The sequence below is a fragment of the Canis lupus genome, chromosome 6 (assembly GCF_048164855.1).
Source record: "Canis lupus baileyi chromosome 6, mCanLup2.hap1, whole genome shotgun sequence".
Classification (NCBI taxonomy): Eukaryota; Metazoa; Chordata; class Mammalia; order Carnivora; family Canidae; genus Canis; species Canis lupus.
Genome location: NC_132843.1, coordinates 42,809,244 through 42,827,672, shown reverse-complemented (window position 1 = coordinate 42,827,672; position 18,429 = coordinate 42,809,244). Strand labels below are relative to the sequence as shown.

General features: G+C 48.3%; 1 protein-coding gene across 2 annotated transcripts; it reads right to left on the bottom strand.

Moving 5' to 3' along the window:
* Positions 1 to 1,531: 1,531 nt before the first annotated feature.
* Positions 1,532 to 3,477, bottom strand: LOC140635483 (eukaryotic translation initiation factor 3 subunit L-like). Of its 2 annotated transcripts, XM_072830195.1 has the most exons (2): positions 3,136 to 3,349; positions 1,538 to 3,064 (listed from the first exon to the last, which is right to left on the bottom strand). In XM_072830195.1, exons 1-2 carry the CDS (start codon positions 3,211 to 3,213, stop codon positions 1,733 to 1,735), a joined length of 1,410 nt encoding a protein of 469 aa, XP_072686296.1. In that variant the 5' UTR covers positions 3,214 to 3,349; the 3' UTR covers positions 1,538 to 1,732. The 2 variants fall into 2 exon arrangements, with proteins under 2 accessions (XP_072686295.1, XP_072686296.1); XM_072830194.1 differs by having other exon boundaries at positions 1,532 to 3,477.
* Positions 3,478 to 18,429: the final 14,952 nt, after the last annotated feature.

Genomic DNA, 18,429 nt, shown 5'->3' with positions numbered 1-18,429 from the left:
TGATGCCCCTGGACTGGGTTTTTTTTGTTTGTTTGTTTTTTGTTTTTTAACTTTATTTCACATTAACTGATTTAAACGTAAGCAGCCTCATGTGGCCAGTGGCTACTGTATGCACCAGGACAGCTCAGGTCGTCAGCCAGCAAATTCCTCTTCTTTGATAACTGTTCATATGCAGATACAAAGAGGTATTTAGTTGGCTCACAATCAGACACTAGATTTGAATTCTGGACTCTCATTTTGTGTTGTTTAAACAGAGCTCTAGGGAACCCTGGGTGGCACAGCGGTTTAGCGCCTGCCTTTGGCCCAGGGCGCGATCCTGGAGACCCAGGATCAAATCCCACGTCGGGCTCCTGGTGCATGGAGCCTGCTTCTCCCTCTGCCTGTGTCTCTGCCTCTCTCTCTCTCTCTCTCTGTGTGACTATCATAAATAAATTAAAAAAAAAAAATCTCTAAACAGAGCTCTAGGGGATCCCTGGGTGGCGCAGCGGTTTGGCGCCTGCCTTTGGCCCAGGGCGCGATCCTGGAGACCCGGGATCGAGTCCCACGTCGGGCTCCCGGTGCATGGAGCCTGCGTCTCTGCCTCTCTCTCTCTCCTCTCTGTGCATTCTCATGAATAAATAAATAAAATCTTTAAAAAAAATAAAAATAAAATAAAATAAACAGAGCTCTGGATCATCAAAATAATGACCTCATCTCCACACTGGACAGTGCCACCCAGATGGGGCCACGGATGGGGCCACGGATCAGGGCGCCAATCCTTGCTGTGGTCTTTCTTCAGAAGTGGCCATGCCAGCACATGAGGTGGTAAAAGCTTTTTTTTTTTTTTTTAAGATTTTATTTTCTTATTTGTGAGAGACACAGAGAGAGGCAAAGACACAGGCAGAGGGAGAAGCAGACTCCCTGCAGGGACCTTGATACAGGACTCGATCCCAGGATCCTGGGATCACATTCTGAGCCAAAGGCAGACGCTCAACCACTGAGCCACCCAGGTGTCCCTGGTGAAAGCTTTTTGAGGCGTCTTTCACATCGACTTTGGACTCAAACCCCGTTCCATTTTGACGATTTTGTCCTCTTCCACCATATGGTAAAACTTTGCTTCAAAAGTTCTCTGACTCTGTGTGGGACATGGTCTGGTACAGAATTAGTGTATATCACATATCCTGCGTGTGCTCACCCTGGACAAAGGCAAGCGGAGAGAGAGGCATTAGGAGAACACAGAATCTGCCAATACCTGTCTTTTCTACTCCCAAATAATTTATTAAAGTGTTAGCAGATAGCCAGTGTAACCTAAGATTGGTTCCAGACCGGCAAGCAGTGGGTGTGTACTTCCACAGTACTACCCTTTGCTGGATATTGTTGCCCACAACAGATGAGGGACATCTGAGCAAGTAAAATACCACTTGAAGTTGGTCCGATCAGACACAGACTGTCAGTGGACATAGGAGAGAAGGCACTTCCAAGGAGATACTATTTCATTTTAATTTGCACCAGGATGTCTGGTTTTATTTTAATTTTTTTTTAAGATGTAGGGTTTTATTTTTTATTTTTATTTTTTTTTCCAAAGAAGATCTTTTACTGAGACTTATTTAAAATCCAAATAGTCCTTAATCCAAATAAACTTCAACTCAGCTGAATTGCTGATGGCTGATCTAGGCAAAGGCTTCATGGAGACAAAAATAGGCCCCACCTACAAAGACCCTAAAATGAGTTCCTAACAAGAGTGTGAATGTCCTCAGGGTCTCTGTCCCATCTTCTTCAGAGTTCGATTGAGCTCCTCAAATTTGTGAATCTGCCGGATGAAGAAATCCCCATAGCGCCTGGCGACCTTGGTGTCTGCAATGTGGATCATGTCCTTATCAATGTAGAAGTCAACTTCGGATGCCGACTGAAATTCACCGTCAAGGGCAGAGATGCCACTGGTCCACACTAGGTTCTTCATCTTATGCTTGAAGACAAGGAGCTGGATCCTGAACTCCTGCTCTGTGAGGTCCAGGAAGCCGGCCAGCTTGGCCACAGGCATGGTAGTGTACAGCTTGAGGAAGCTACGGATGGTGGAGAGCTGGGCCTGCTGCTGCACTTCATCAGAAAACACCTTCAGCTGCTGCAGGAAGGGCTCCTTGTGGTAGTTGGGGTGCACATTATCATAGTTGGGCACCACAGGTGACAGGAATTTGGGGCACGAGTAACTGAAAAGTTCCTCATAGACCTGTGGGTCACCCTTCTGCATGCGTAGCATCTTATCCCCGTATTTCTCCCGCAGCTGCAGGTGAATGCTCTCATCGATTCGCATGGGGTACATGGTGAGGGCGATGGCCAGCAGCGCGTGCATCTGCTCATTTTGCTTGTTAATCATCTCATACTTGTATGTAGTCCTTTGGAACATGCTCTTGGTCCTTTGGATGTAGAGGAGGATATTGGCAAATACCCGGATGGCATCCTGGTAGCGACGCATCATCAAATATGCAAAACCGACATAGTAGTATGTGGTGACCTGACACTCAGGCACACGAGAATACATACTCTTCTTATTCAGTTCAATATTCTCCAGCACCTTGATGGCCTGGTAGTAATCCCCTAAAAGGGAGTGCAGACGCAGAAGCCCCACCAGGCTGAAATACCCAAGCATCTTGTAAAGGGAGTGCCGTCCATACTCGCCAGCCACACTCTCGGGGTCACCACCACTTGTGTACACCTCCAATTGCCGGTTAATATTGGATTTGTCGACCAGGGAGTGGAGGACATTGAGGACACTGTGAACATTCCAGATTTTGGGATTGGAGCGAAGGAAGTCAATCTCTTCCTCTGACTTCTTGGCAGTCTTACAGCGGTACTGGCTGAATGACTGAAACTGATAGATGAACTCATCAATGATATCCCAAAGCCACTGGTTAGGTAGTTCAAGGGGAGCAGGACCATCAGCATTAAGAATGTAGTTGAAGAGATTGCAGTAGTTGTAGTAGGATTCAAACCTCTGCTCCAAGGAGGGGCCCCCACTGACTTTGGCATATATGTGCCTGTAGTATAATTCTTTGTACAAAATCAGGAAGATGGCATCGTTGCCAACCTGTGGAGCTATGGCTTCAGCCTCAGGCCAAGGTGTATTCTTGAAGAACCTTTCAGTCAACTTGGTCCAGCTGTTCTCATAGATGTCCTGGATCTCATATACTTTCTGATCAATGACATCGCTGGATACACGACTAGCCTGCAGCTCATACACCTTCTGGTCAATCAAATCCGAGACGGTTTTGTGAAAATACTGGATGAAGTTTTTGATCACTTCGGGGATCACCTGATAGGTCTGCTGTTCATACTGACGTTCGTAAGCCAGATCCTGCTTTGGGTCTCCTGTGTGCATATCATAGTCGCCTGGGTAAGCATAGGGATCATAAGCAGCCTCGGACTCGTAATCATCAGCGGGGTAAGACATGGCTTCTGGGCTCACGAGCACCTCCGGAGAGCAAGATGTAGGGTTTTAAATAAACAGTTCCACTCTCTCAGCGGAAGAGGAAATGATGCAGGCCTCTTTCAGATTATAGTCAATACGCTCTGAGTGTCAACTTTGGGCCAGGCACTCAGCTCCAGGACCAGGACGAGGAGGAGGGTCCCCTTACACTGGGCCTTCCGTGAGAAATGGCTCATTTTAGGTCAGAGGCAGCAAATGGATGAGTCTGGAATAGTCGATCATATCTGCAGAGGACAAAACAAAAACTATTAAGCTAGCTTCTCAGGAAATAAGTTGCAAAGGCTCCCACTGGTTGAACAGGATGACTTGAATATCAGTAAGAATAATGAATAGGTTGAAACATATCAAATATATTAGAATCAGGGCACCTGAGTGGCCTAGTCAGTTAAGCATCCAATTCTTGGTTTCAGCTCAGGTCATGATCCCAGGGTCATGAGGATAGTGCCCCTCGTCGGACTCTGCACTGGGTATGGAGCCTGCTTGAGATTCTCTCTCTCTCTCTCTCTCTTTCTCTCTCCCCCTCTCCCTCTCTGCCAACCTCCCCGCTCATGTGCCATGCACATACATGCTCTCGCACTAAAAAAAAAAAAAAAAGGAGATAGATAGATAGATAGATAGATAGATAGATAGATAGATGATAGACACACATATATATCTCTCTGTTATTTCATAATGGTCATAAAAAACAAAAATTGTTTGTCTTAGGGAACAAATCCTGTATACTAAGAACTGGTAAACAATGAAGCAAGTATTTGTCCTGCCTTTTCTGTATGACTGTAGCTCAAGGTAAACAAACTGTTGATAAAGAAAAGTTTCATCTGGGTGGTTCAGCAGTTGAGTGTCTGCCTTCAGCTCAGGGCGTGATCCCAGGGTCCTGGGATCGAGTTCCACATCAGGGTCACCACAGGGAGCTTGCTTCTCCCTCTGACTATATATGTCTCTGCTTCTCTCTCTTGTCTCTCATGAATAAATAAAATGGTAAAAAAAAAAAAAGAAAGAAAGAAAAGTTTCTCCTTATGGAAGTGCTCTGCTGATAAACAGGGAAGGAATGATAGGGTTAGGACATCCTCATTTTGCAGCCTCCAGTCAAGTAATGAGCCTGAGCAATGATCAGCTTGGCTGCTAGCTCTCCTTCCTGGCAGAAATACACATCACCGCCTATGAATGCATCATTCTCCCCAAAGAACCCGAGTGTAAGCCGGCTATTGGAACTCACTACCAGCTTCGAAGAAGTACAGGGACTAGCAACAGCTCACACATTGCCACAGCAATGCAATCAACAAAACCCAGACTGTGGGAAATTCAGGACAAATGTCAGCCGCTTCATCAAATAAATAGGAGAGAGAGGGAGACAGAGAGAGAACCATCTATAGACTAACAGGGACCAAAGAGCCCTATCAACTTGATGCAATGTTTGGATCCTGATGTGAACAAACCACCTGTGAAAATTCACTTCTGGTGCACCTGGCTGGCTCTGTTGGTGGAGCATGTGACTCTTGATGCCTGTGTTTGTGAGTTCAAGCCCCACGCTGGACACAGAGATGTCTTTAAAAAAGAAAAATTCATTTCTGTTTTTTAAAATATTTATTTCTTTGAGAAAGATAGAAAGAGCACAAGTGGAGGGGGAGGGGCAGAGGGACAAGCAGACTCCCCACTCCACGCAGAGCCCAAGGACAGGTGGCTTGATCCCAGGACCCTGAGATCATGACCTAAACCCAAGTCAGGTGTTTAACTGACTGAACCACCCAGGTGCCTGAAGAAAAATTCATGTCTAGGACTAGTTAGGACATGTGAACATTAACTATGAGATATTAGAGAATTGCGATTAATTTTTTTTTTAGTTATGATAGTGATTTGCTGTATTTTTATTGTCTTTCAGAAATACATAGAAATACTGGCAGAAGAAATAATAAAATGTTTGAGATTGCTCCACAATAATGTAGCTTGGGGGCAGGATGAAGAAGAGGGGAATCCAGAAGAAGCAAAATTGGATATGAATTGACAACAGTTGAAGCTGGGTTTGGACCATTGACTATACCATCCACTCTACTGTTTGAGATTCTTCCAGAATGAGAAGTTAAAAAAAAAAAAAAAAGGGATCCCTGGGTGGCGCAGCGGTTTAGCGCCTGCCTTTGGCCCAGGGCGCGATCCTGGAGACCCGGGATCGAATCCCACGTCGGGCTCCCGGTGCATGGAGCCTGCTTCTCCCTCTGCCTGTGTCTCTGCCTCTCTCTCTCTCTCTCTCTCTCTCTCTCTCTGTGTGACTATCATAAATAAATTTTTTTAAAAAATTAAAAAAAAAAAAAAAGCAAAACTCAGTGTCTTTGAAAGAAGTGGAAGGGAGTGCCTGGGGGGCTTAGTGGGTTCAGTGGCTTCCATTGGTTCAGGTCATGCATGATCCCAGGATCCTGGAATTGAGCACCACATGAGGTTCCCTGCTCAGCGGGGAGCCTGCTTCTCCCTCTCCCTCTGCCCCTCCCCCTGTTCATGTGCTCGCGCTCTCTCTCTCTCTCTCTTTCAAAGTAAATAAAATCTTTTAAAGAAAGAAAGAAGTGGAAGAAGATACTGAACCTGAGGACAAGAGCATGGCTCTGGGAAGGTAGGGTCCGCTGCTTTGTGAACACAGGCACAGGAGGTGAGTTTGGGGTGGTGTGGAGAGTGGGCACGATGGGTGTCTGGGCTTCAGGCCCCACGAGCCCCAGCCACCAGATCAGAATGGAGTAAGCTCAGTGGGAGCCCTGGGGAGCTCCCTACACAAGGGGCAGAGGCAGAGTGTAGGTGCATTAGGACAAAGCCTTGGGGAGAAGAGTGTGGACATAAAGGCAGGAATGTTGCAGGATGATGGGGGCCAGGCCACAGCCAGGCTGAGCCCCGTGAAGGCCCTAAGTGCTGACCCACACCTCATCCTCAGCATGCTGGAAGCAACACCCCACCTGCTGCATGCATGGCCCTGGGCCTCTGGGCCCACGAGAGGTGAGGGGCCTCTCCCAGAGTGAGGGGCTCAGGAGCCCACCAAACAACGTTCCAGAAGAGGCAAGGCTGCCCTTGGTTCACAGCCGCCAGAGAACCCGTTGCAGGTTCTGCACATGGCCTCCTGCAAACCTAATGGGGGTGTTTACCAGGTGCTGCCCAGTGTGGGGACCCTGTGTAGGGGTCCCCTTCCCAGACTTGAGCAGAGGGTGATGGTGGGGAGACAGGTCCAGAGCCAGAGGTCATCTCGCACCCCTACTCCACCTGGGGCCATCCCTCCTCACCTCCCAAACCCCACCTGCCCCTGCTCAGGCCCCTGCTCCGGCCCTGCTCCTCTGAGGGCTCATGCTCCTCCTAGATACCCCCCACCCCTGCCACCCCAGCTCAAACCCTCTGCCGTGAATCCACAGTTCCTCTTGGGCCTGCCCACCCCTCCTCCCACCCCACAGCTCCCTGGTGTGAGTCCTACTTTCTGTAGAAATCAAATAGAGCCCCAGGAAAAAGGAGAAACCTGTAAATAAATCAAGCTGGGGGCAGCCACTATGACCCCTCTCCGAGTATGGGCATGTGTGTAACGTTCATACCTGGAAGTTGACATGCAGAGTTTTTATACAGACAAATCTTGTTCCCCGAACCCGAGAATAATTTCTTGGTGAGCATGAATGCATGATACGATCTTGTGCCTAGCATGCCATCAAATCTGTAGGTAATAGGCTCCCAATACATATGTGATTCCTTCAAAGCGTCTCAGAGCCCACAGTCCAAACTGGGTAGGTAGGCTCATCTGTGGGGCAAGGGGCTTTCACGCTTTACCTCACACATGTGTCAAATATCTGTGGGCGGCTCAGTCGGTTGAGCATCTGACTCTTGGTTTTGGCTCAGGTCATGGTCTCAGGGTCGTGGGATCCAGCCCTCTGTGGGGCTCTGCACTTAGTGGGGATCCTGCTTGTCCTTTTCCCTCTGCTCCTCCCTGCCTCCCCTTCTAAAATAATAAATAAATAAACTATCCATACTTCTTGTACAGCAGCTACTCTTAAATTCTTGTAACCTTCCATGTGTTCTGGATTTGGGAGGTCTTGGGCTGTGTCCAGGATGCCCCAGGGGAAGTCCCAGGGGCTCCCATTCTGGGAAGACCTTGCTTGGAGGGAATCAGCCCTGCTCTGAAAGCACCTGACTCCAGCTCTGCAGGTGGGCCAGGAGCATGATGCCCTTCAGACAGGGCTCCAGGGAGGGCAGGTCTATGCTGAGCCCTTGGGGCTAAGATACCTTTGTCTTAACCCCAAGATGTTTTGGAAGCATTTAGGGCAGGAGAGGATCAGAAACTTGAGCACATCTCTGCCTCCTGGCGGGTCCAAAGAGAGAATTAGATTGAGTGGACGTCTCATTTGGATGACAAGTTTGCAGACAAGTTTGCGTCTCTCACTTGGAGGTGAGAGACCTGGAATCTCAGGCCTGGGGGTGGAGTCCAGGGCTGGATAAGGGGGCTGGGGAGCCTCCATTTTAGGCTCCATAAGGCCTCGCCCTGTTTCGGCCCCACGGCTATTCATCGAAGTCAGAGCTGGTTCAGGAATGGTACAGAGCTGTTCCTTGGGAGGTCATTTCATAGCCTGGAGCCCAACAGGACAGCCTCCAACCTCCTGCAGCCTCATCCAAGTGACACCTGTCCTCCCACGCAGACACCAAAGCTCCTGGCCTGAGATATATGACTTGGGGTTCTGTCCCCCATGGAGGTATGGCTGCAAACACTCAAAAGTTGTCTTGGACCAGGACCAGGTCAGGGTCTTCTGCTGCCTGCCTGCCCATCTCACCTGCCTGCCTTCCCTGTCAGAAGCTGGGTCTGACTTTTTCTCCAACCAGCCCAGTACCTGGTACACCACAGGGGCTCAGGGTACATCACTGGGGGGCCAGGGAGCCTCTGCCACCGGCATGCTCCATGGGCTCAGGCAGCTCCCCACGCTCAAGACTCCCACACCAGGAAGGGTGCAGGTGCTCACACTTGTCTTCACTCTAGTCCCTTATCCATTGTCGGAGCTCTGGCAGAGCAGGGCCCCCAAGCACTCTGAGCTGCTAAATGTGCCTTGGAGCAGCATAGGAGCTCGCCTAGGAGAGGGCTTGCCCAGCTGGGGAGTCAGGCCAAGTGCAAGCCACAGCCAACCTGTGCATGAGAATGAACACCATCCTGCCTGTGGCATTGGCCATCTTGTGGATTGAGTGAGGTGGGGGGCCCTGTGCACGCTCTCTGCCTCTGCCCCCTCCCACCCTCCATGGCCTGCGACTGGCAGGGCTCCCCGGCACCCACACTGCCCGTCTGTCACATCTTAGTGTTTTCCCAGGTGTACTCACCTGGGCGTCCCACCTGGCCTTTGAGCTCTCAGGGGGCGGGGTGGGGGTGTGTGTGTGAGCAGGACCCCAGGGGCATGTGGAATTCTGGGCCCAGCTCACACGGTACATGACGGCCAGGAGCTCCTGGGCGTGCAGAGGCAAGGAGCACAGCACCCAGGGAAGGTGTTGAGACACAAAGGACATGGGAGAGCATATGTCCAAGAGCAACTGTGGGCCTCACCATCTGTTTCTGGAAGCCTCAGTGGCGTCTGGTCAGTGCCTGTAGATTTCCCATTAACTGATTCGTCTCAGGAGGAACTGGGCCTCGAGGAAGTAGGGACGCCTGGCAGCTCTCACAGAGCCTTGGTTTTGTCAGCAGGGAAATGGGCAAAGTGGTACCTGACTCCCACCTTCTTTCTTCCTGGAGGTTCTCTGATAGTTGAAGCTTTCCACGGCACTTTAAAGGGCTCAGATGAAAGGCAGGGACTGGATGAAAGGTTCTTGGGGCCATATTCAGTTTCTCGCAGTTTTGAAGCGTTGGAGGAGGCCGGAGGAAGTGGTGAGCTGACAGGTACTTGTGAAGCCCGGAGGGTGAGCGCTGGAGAATTAGCATCCCAATCAGCCACACCCAGGGTGTGAGGGCTGGGGAGCTGGGGGCCCTGATGTGGGATGAAGGTCTGTCATGTCCCTGAGGAGGGGGCTTGGGGTAAAGTGCTGAAGACACTGGGCCCAGGACTGGAGGCCAGAAAGGCAGGGCCTTGGACAAGACCTTCCCCTCCCCAGGCCTGTTTTCTGATGTAGGAAAGGCAGAAGCTAACTGGGGGGTGGGGGTCCCCAACTTGGCTGCCCTTTGCAATTACCAAGGAAGATTTTATTCTATTTATTTATTTTTCACCTAGGAAGGTTTTTTTTTTTAAGACTTTATTTATTTATTCATGAGAGACACAGAGAGAGAGGCAGAGACACAGGCAGAGGGAGAAGCAGGCTCCATGCAGGGAGCCCGACGTGGGACTCGATCCCGGGTCTCCAGGATCACGCCCTGGGCTGAAGGCCACGCTAAACCGCTGAGCCACCTGGGCTGCCAGTTTTGTTTGTCTGTTTGTTTGTTTTTTGTTTTTTTTAAGCACTTAGGAAGGTTTTAAAACCCAACTCCCGGCTGCACCCCAGACGGAAGACCGCTGAGCCTCAAGCAGGGGTGTGGGGACCCTGGCGTGGGAAGATTCTAAAGCTCCCAGGTGATTCCGTGTGCAGCCCGGTGTGAAAATGGAACCAGATCCATAGAACTCTGTGATTCACTAATCGTAACTCACTCTCCCACCACATGAGGAGTCTCCGTGGGGGGCATTAGGTGAGGGGTTCAGAAATTTAACCCAGGATTCAGAGCCATTCAGGGTGCCTTCTCACTTGTACCGGGGAAGGCAGAACAAGGCCCATGAAATCATGAAATCATTCCGGGAATCTCACCAGTTGGATTTTCTCCCCCTTGACCAACGCCTTTTTTTTTTTTTTTAATTTTTTATTTATTTATGATAGTCACAGAGAGAGAGAGAGAGAGAGAGAGAGAGAGAGAGGCGGAGACATAGGCAGAGGGAGAAGCAGGCTCCATGCACTGGGAGCCCGATGTGGGATTCGATCCTGGGTCTCCAGGATCGCGCCCTGGGCCAAAGGCAGGCGCCAAACCGCTGCGCCACCCAGGGATCCCGACCAACGCCTTTTTAAAAACAGAGCTGCAGGGACACCTTGGTGGTTCAGTGGTTGAGCACCTGCCTTTGGCTCAAGGCGTGATCCCAGGGTCTTGGGATCGAGTCCCGCAACAGGATCCTTGCAGGAAACCTGCTTCTCCTTCTGCCTACGTCTCTGCCTCTCTCTCTGTCTCTCATGAATAAATGAAATATTTATAAATAAATAAACAAACAAATAAATAACAGAGCTGCAAGTAAATAATCCCATCAGATGGTGTTGAGTTCACTCTACTTCCTTGGTGGAACCCCACTGGGCAGAGAGAGGGGACCCCAAGTCAGTGGCCAGGAGTGAGGAGGTGCCCATGCAGGTGGTCAGCGGGAGGAGGGGTTTCAGCTGAGACCTGGCTCCTCTCATGTTTCTGCTTGGGAGGCCTCACACCAGCCCCTCCATCCCTGCCCAGGACAGGCTTGGGGGGCGCCAGCCTCAGAGTCTCACCAGCTCCCAGGGGGGCGGGGGGGTGGTGGTGGTTGGTGCTCTGGATCTGCCCCTGGACCCTGCACAGAGAGAACAGTAGTGCCTGCGGACAACAGGGATTCTCTCTGCTTGGCCAAACGTTAGTCTGGCTCCTGAACCTTCTCCCAGGCCCTTCTGTGCACTTCCGTGTCAGATCTGGTTTTGGCAAGGACCCTGCTGGGTCAGTTTGGCGAGAACACACCCTCACTCCTCCCCATCCCCCAGTATCTGACCCCAATACTCTCCATCTGACCCCAAGGTCCCCACATGATGTCTGCCCACCTTCGCCTGTCTTCAGCGAGGATCCCATTGGGTCAGTTCAGCCAGGATCCAGCCCCCCCCATCCCCACCCTCTCCACGTAATTTAATATAATTTTAGTAATGACCTCTTAGAGGGGTCAGGTGCTGCTCCACCTGCTCCTTGGCTGTAACCCCCACTTGCCTGTGCTGTGTTAGCATTTGAGACCACACTCTGTCCCCTCCCCTATCCAGATTATCCTGAATAAAGTCTGTATTTCCATTTTATTTTAGATTTTTAAAATTATTTATTTTTTGACAGAGAGAGAGAAGACATCAGCAGGCAGAGCAGCAGGCAGAGCAACAGGCAGAGGGAGAGGGAGAAACAGGCTCCCCTGCTGAGTGGAGAGCCTGATTCAGGACTCAATTCCAGGGACTTGATCCCAGGACCCTGGATCATGATCAGAGCCGAAACTGAGTCAGACACTTAGTTGACTGAGCCGCCCAGGTGCCCCCATAATTTTTTCTTGAGAGGCCACTTTCTGGAGTCTGGCCATTTTGAACACACTGTGCAAAGGCCTCCTGACCCAGAGTGGCCCTCAGGCCATCTGTCTCCAGGACTAAGGGAAATGGGAAAAGAGTGGTTCTGTGTTTGGAGTTGCAGGGACAGAGGTGGCCTGATACCCAGTGGGCTTCTCTTTTGTACCGAGTTCTTTGGCACCTGGCCCCTCCTGTTGCTAGGATCACTGTCTGCTCCTCCTAACTATTCCAGAATCTTCCCCTACCCTCCACATCTGAGGCTATATAGCAGGCCCTGGGTGACACCCAGGCCTATGTCACATCCTGCAACAACTTTCCTACAACACCTGTCTCTGGGGGACAGAAGTTGACCCTCCACTGTGTCCAGGCAGCCACCTCCTTGCCACCTCTGTTGGAAGATGCAGCCATGTTGCCATCTGACTGCTAAAGACCCTTAAGGATGTCATACATTGGGCTTTCACTACAAAATCTTCTCCTGAACTCTGACCAAGCATACTTCATTGTAGATCAGCCTATAAGCCTTCTAAGGAGACCTAGCTCCCAGGCACATCTACCTAGAAACCAACGTAGCCAGGCCCCAGGCTGAAACCCCTCCCACCACTGACTACCTGTGCTGGGTGGGGGAGTGTGGAGAAGTGGAGAAGGGTAGAGTGGGGAGGTGGATCTCTGCACCTCCTCCCTCCTGGCTGCTGGGTTGGAGTCCCTTTCTCCCTTCCCATTGGGGTTCCCACCAAGGAGGGTCAGTAGAAAAGAAGCAATGGAGAACCCAACATGGCTGGATGGGATTATTTACTTGCAGTTATGTTTTTAAAAAGGAATTGGGGACACCTGGGTGGCTCAGTGGTTGAGTGTCTGCCTTTGGCTCAGGGCTGGATCCCAGGGTTCTGGGATTGAGTCCTACATTGGACTCCCTGCATAGAGCCTGCTTCCCCCTCTGCCTGTGTTTCTCTGTGTGTTTCTCATGAATAAATAGATACAATCTTTAAAATCTTTAAAAAATAAAAATAAATAAATAAAAATCCATCCATCAGATGGATGATGGAATACTCACCACAGAAGTCACCTCAAAGGCTGCTTGCTGCCTCTACCTACCTTTCTCTTTGGGGCACAAGAGGGAGGCCCTCAATGGTTTCAAAACTCTTCCCAGGGCAGGAGAATCCTTCTTTGATGGAAGGAAGGCAGGGATGGTGGGGTGTGAGGCGGGGAGGAACTGATGCCATAGGGTGGGTCGACAGGTTGGCTGTGGGGACTTGGGAGCCAGTATGGTTCCTCTACCAGCTGGCAGTGATTTGGCCAATCCTTAACCACAGATTTCTCATCCACATGGTGTGGGCACTGGACTCCTAGTTTCCTTGTAATTCCATGATGCAAACCCTTACCCAGTTAGCACAGGGAGAAGGGATGACCCACACAGCATAGCCACCTGCCGGAACGTGGGCCCTCTGCCCTTCCCCAGGTGTGCTGGAAACATGCCTGCATGGGTGAGTTCATTTTTGTCAGGTTTGCTGTACCCCGCACCCCCTGGGGCTCCAGAGTGCACCCACTTCCCAGTTAAATAAATGGGGGTGCATTGGTTTAAAGGAAATCTAGGCCCAGCCAAAAAGAACTTGTAGCTCTCAGTGTACTATTATGGAAAGAAGTCCTCCAAGATATTGTAAAATGCAGAAAGCAAACTGCCAAACAAGATGCATATTAGAAGCACACATCTGTGTTTTTAAAAAGGTCTATGCTATATTTACATGTATATATTTGCATATGGACAGAAAAAATTTCAGGGAAGGTTTGCATGAGAAACTCTAACCTCTGGGAAATAGAACTGGGGCTTTGGGGGTGGGAGGAGGGGAATTTTACTTTTCACCTTATATCCTTCAGTGCTGTGTGAGTATATTTTTACCATAAATACACACCCTTTTGTGGTTAATTAAAAAATAAATATATTAGAGAAAAGTTAATAAGGAATAAAGGCTTTTCCTTTACTAAGGATTCATATTAATTATGATTGATATTTGTATAATTATATTAATGATTATCTCATTAATGGGTTATATATTGGTTTGAGTTATATATTTATATGTTGTACTTGTTAAAATACAGCATATATTGAGATGTATGAATTATAGAGAAGATTAGGAAAGATTAACAAATAAAATTTGCAAGGAATAAAAATAATAAGAAAATATTGCCTGCTCTCACCGCCTGGGTTTGACTGGTTATGTTCCCTGGTGCTCCTGCCCTGATCTACACCCTGATACAAGAGCTGCCATAGCCTCACTTCCCAGGCAGCTTAAAATATGTATATATTTTAAAAAATAAATAGATATAGTCTGGCACACAGCCCTGTGCCAGGGGGGAGGCCAGAGCTGGCACACTCTTGGTATTTTTATAGGTTTTAAGGTCCTTTATAACAGAGATTTTATTTGATTATCACCTTTATGTCTGCTTCAGCTGGAATCCTGCTGTCTGGCACCTGGAAAGCCAACCCCCCAGTCCCCAGACCCCCACCACATTTTTTCCTGGGTGTCAGGACTTCCTGCTGTTTGAAGATATGCAGTGTGACCGGGCTGTTCTGACTCTTCAGAGGTCCTGCCCCTGAAGCCTCCCACGGCCACCAGCCACCCTGGACCTAGAGTTCTTGCCAGGCAATGCCTTCCTTCCAGGCAGTTCTGCTTTTCTCAGCCTTGGGGACAAGGAGCCGGAGCAAGTGGTTAAACTGTGGGTGGGCCAGGGGACACTAGATGGCTAATCCTGCTAGGCTCCTATCATTCACCCAACCTCCCACTTTCTACTGGACAGTCATGGAGACAAAGAGCCAGTCTGCCATGATCTGAGCAAAGAACGTGAATTTTACAAAGAAACATGGTGAATTTTTGCACAGTTTTAACATGCACCAAAATTTCCAGCGAAGTGTCTATGCATAAAGTAATTTTTTGGAGTTGGTCACAATTTCAAAAGTGGTATCACCCACAGCAACCCCATTATCCATCTGCATTTGTAGCAGATGATTTCAAGGTGGCCCCAAGTACAGGTGAAGCATCGGAGCACTTCACTATTATCCTGGAAGTCATGCTCAAGCATATACACTTTTGTTATCACTGACCTCACCTGCATTTTTGCTTTATATTGTATTTAAAACATTACAAAAAATGATTGTGTAGATATGCTCTTTTATCTGTGGATTTCTTTCAGATGGCAAGAGATACTAAACATGATCCGATTTATGAAGAGGCTTTGGGTCTGATGGGGTTGAGAGTGATGGCACTGGGACTTCCATGCCCATAGAGCAGGACCACATCTGTTTTGCACACTCCATCAGCTTCCACATCTGGAATATATGGTAGGTGCTCAATAAATATTTGCTGAATGAATAACTATAAAAATAACCCAGGGAAGCTGACACCAGCTCCTTGTTCTGCCCTGGGCATGTAGTCAGTGACCAATAGATGTTTCTCAAATGAACGTGTGAAAATTGTTGAGTTTTGGGGAGAAGTGGATGGCTGTACAAGTTACAAGCCTTGTCAGGGGGCCTGGGTGGCGCAGGTGGTTAAGTGTCTGCCTTCGACTCAGGTCATGATTTAGGGGTCCTAGGATTGAGCCCCACGTCTGATTCCCTGCTCTGCAGAGACCTTGCTTCTCCCTACCCACCCCCATTCATGCTTCCTCTGTTTTTCTCTCTCTCAAATAAATAAACAAAATCTTAAAAAAAAAAAAAAAAAAAAGATAATCTTGTCACTTCACCTGCTCTTCAGAGATTGTGGAAGGGTTTGAGAGGCTGAGACCTATTGCTACAATGAATTTAATTCAGGAAATGTCCACTGAAGGGAAATAGAGATCAGAAAGAAATGTTTCCAACATATTCATTCACGGCATAAATGTTTACTCAGTATCTATTATGTACTGGGCACTAGCAGGGGTGCTAGTCACAGTACCAATAGCAGCTGGCACCTCAAAAACTCCTACAACAGGCTTTGAAAACAAGATTATTATTTTTTTTTAAATATAAGAAGAGAAGGTTATTTTAGAATACAACAGTAAAGGATCATTTTCTTGATTTTATTTTATTTAAAAAAATTTTTTTTTTTTTAATTTATGATAGTCACACAGAGAGAGAGAGAGAGGCAGAGACATAGGCAGAAGGAGAAGCAGGCTCCATGCAGGCTCCATGCACCAGGAGCCTGACGTGGGATTTGATTCCAGGTCTCCAGGATCGCGCCCTGGGCCAAAGGCAGGCGCTAAACTGCTGCGCCACCCAGGGATCCCTTGATTTTACTTTTAAGGGCAGTCTGGGTGGCTCAGTGGTTTAGCGCCACCTTCAGCCCAGGGCGTGATCCTGGAGTCCCAGGATGGAGTCCCACATCGGGCTCCCTGCTTGGAGCCTGCTTCTCCCTCTGCCTGTGTCTCTGCCTCTCTCGGTGTATCTCTGCCATCATCTTCCTTCCCAGATAATCCTCAGTGACATTTTTAAAAAAGATTTTATTTATTCATGAGAGACACAGAGTGAGAGGCAGAGACATTGGCAGAGGAAGAAGCAGGCTCCATGCAGGGAGCCCAATGTGGGATTCAATCTCAGGACCCTGAGATCTGGACCTGAGCCGAAGACAGATGCTCAACCGCTGAGCCACCCAGGTGCCCTAGTCCTCACTGACATTTAAAAAAAATAGTGCCCTGGGGACCCCCCAGGTGGCTCAGTTGGTGGAGCACTTGACTCTTGATCTCGGGGTCCTGAGTTTGGGCCCTATGCTCTGTGTAGAGATGACTTAAAATTAAAAATAATAATAATAATAATAATAATGCCCTGGGCAGCCCAAGTAGCTCAGTGGTTTAGTGCCACCTTCAGCCCAGGGCGTGGTCCTGGAGACCCAGGATGGAGTCCCAGGTCGGGCTCCCTGCATGGAGCCTGCTTCTCCCTCTGCCTGTGTCTCTGCCTCTCTCTCTCTCTCTCTCTATCTCTCATGAATAAATAATAAAAAGAAAAAGAAAAGAAAAAAAAGAAAATGAAGGGTTAAATCCTCCTTCCTATATCCCATATATATCGATTTCTGTAGCTGTGTAGATATGCTAACCCAGAAGAACCATATTATGGACAGGGCTCTGCACCTTGCCTTTGAAACAGTCACATTTTTTAGCTTTTTTCCATATTGGGGCTTTTTCTTTTTAAGATTTTATTTATTTATTTATTTATTTATTTATTTATTTATTTATTTATTTATTCATGAGAGACACAGAGAAAGAGAGGCAGGCAGACACAGGCAGAGGGAGAAGCAGGCTCCATGCAGGGAGCCCGACACGGTACTTGATCCCAGGACCCTGGGATCACGCCCTGGGCTGAAGGCAGATGTTCAACCACTGAGACACCCAGGCATCCCAAGAGCTTTTTTTTTTTTTTAAAGACACTTATTTTTAAGTGATCTCTACACCGAATATGGGGCTTGAACTCATCACCCCAAGTTCAAAAGTTGCATGCTCTACCGAATGAGCTAGCCAGGTGCCCCCATACTGGGGCATCTTTTTTAGCAGCTACTAGAACTCCACTGACTGGACGTACCATTATGTATGCTGCTTGTCCCTTATTGCCAGGCACTTTGGTTGCTTGGTTGCTACTAATTTCTTTTTTCTATTAAACCACTGTTGTAATAAATATTCCTGTGCTTATATCTTAGCACCCTCTTGAGGGACTGTCTGCACCCTGCGCCAAGAGACAGGAATCAAATGTCCTCTCCTGGCCAGTCCCAGGCAAAGCTAGAGGAATGGGAGGGAGACTTTGTCTCTCCAACAGCAGCCTCTGCTGGGCTTGGCCAGGAACGCGCAGTTAGAAAACAATGTGGATGCTACTAATAGGCCCTGTGTCAGTACCGGTCCCTGGGAAGCAGAATTCTGTGTGATTGTTCGTCTTTACATTATTCTGTACTGACAAACCTTTCTACAACAAACATATACTTTTACAGTTAGGAAAAAAAATCAATCTAGACTTTATTTATTTATTTATTTATTTATTTATTTATTTATTTTATTTATATTTATTTTTTTTACCTAGACTTTATCTTAAATAATTTTATGGCACATCCTAGGGGGAGGTTGGGTGCCTTTCCTTCTTGTGGAGGGTTCCTTGAAACGGTTTTGCCTGCAGCAGCCCGGATGTGGGGTGGGAGCTGGAGCTTCTCACTATGTTTTGGAAGGTGTGGTGACAGCATCTTTCTTACCCTTCTTGACTCAGGATTCTGGGAGGCGTCTTTAAAAACAGTGATAATAGGGATGCCTAGGTGGCTCAGTGATTGAGCTTCTGCCTTTGGCTCCAGGGAGTGATCCTGGGGGCCGGGATCAAGACCCACGTCAGGCTTCCTGCGTGGAGCCTGCTTCTCCCTCTGCCTGTGTCTCTGGCTCTCTCTCTGTGTGTCTCTCATGAATAAATAAATAAAATCTTTAAAATATATATATAAATAAAGTCATTATTTATTTAAAAACAGTGATAATAAAAGAGCTGATATTTATGGAGGATGTATTGTGCTAGTTACTATTCTAAGTGCCATTATGGGTGGTCACATATGTTGGTAAGACACTATTATCTTTTTGCAGCTGTAGAAACTGAGGCATGGAATGGTTGTGTAACATGCTCAAGATCACACAGCTAGGATGGTGGGAGGACAGGCTCCAAATTGTGCAGACTGGCTCTAGAGTTTTGTGTGCTTAGTAATATATTCCCTTCC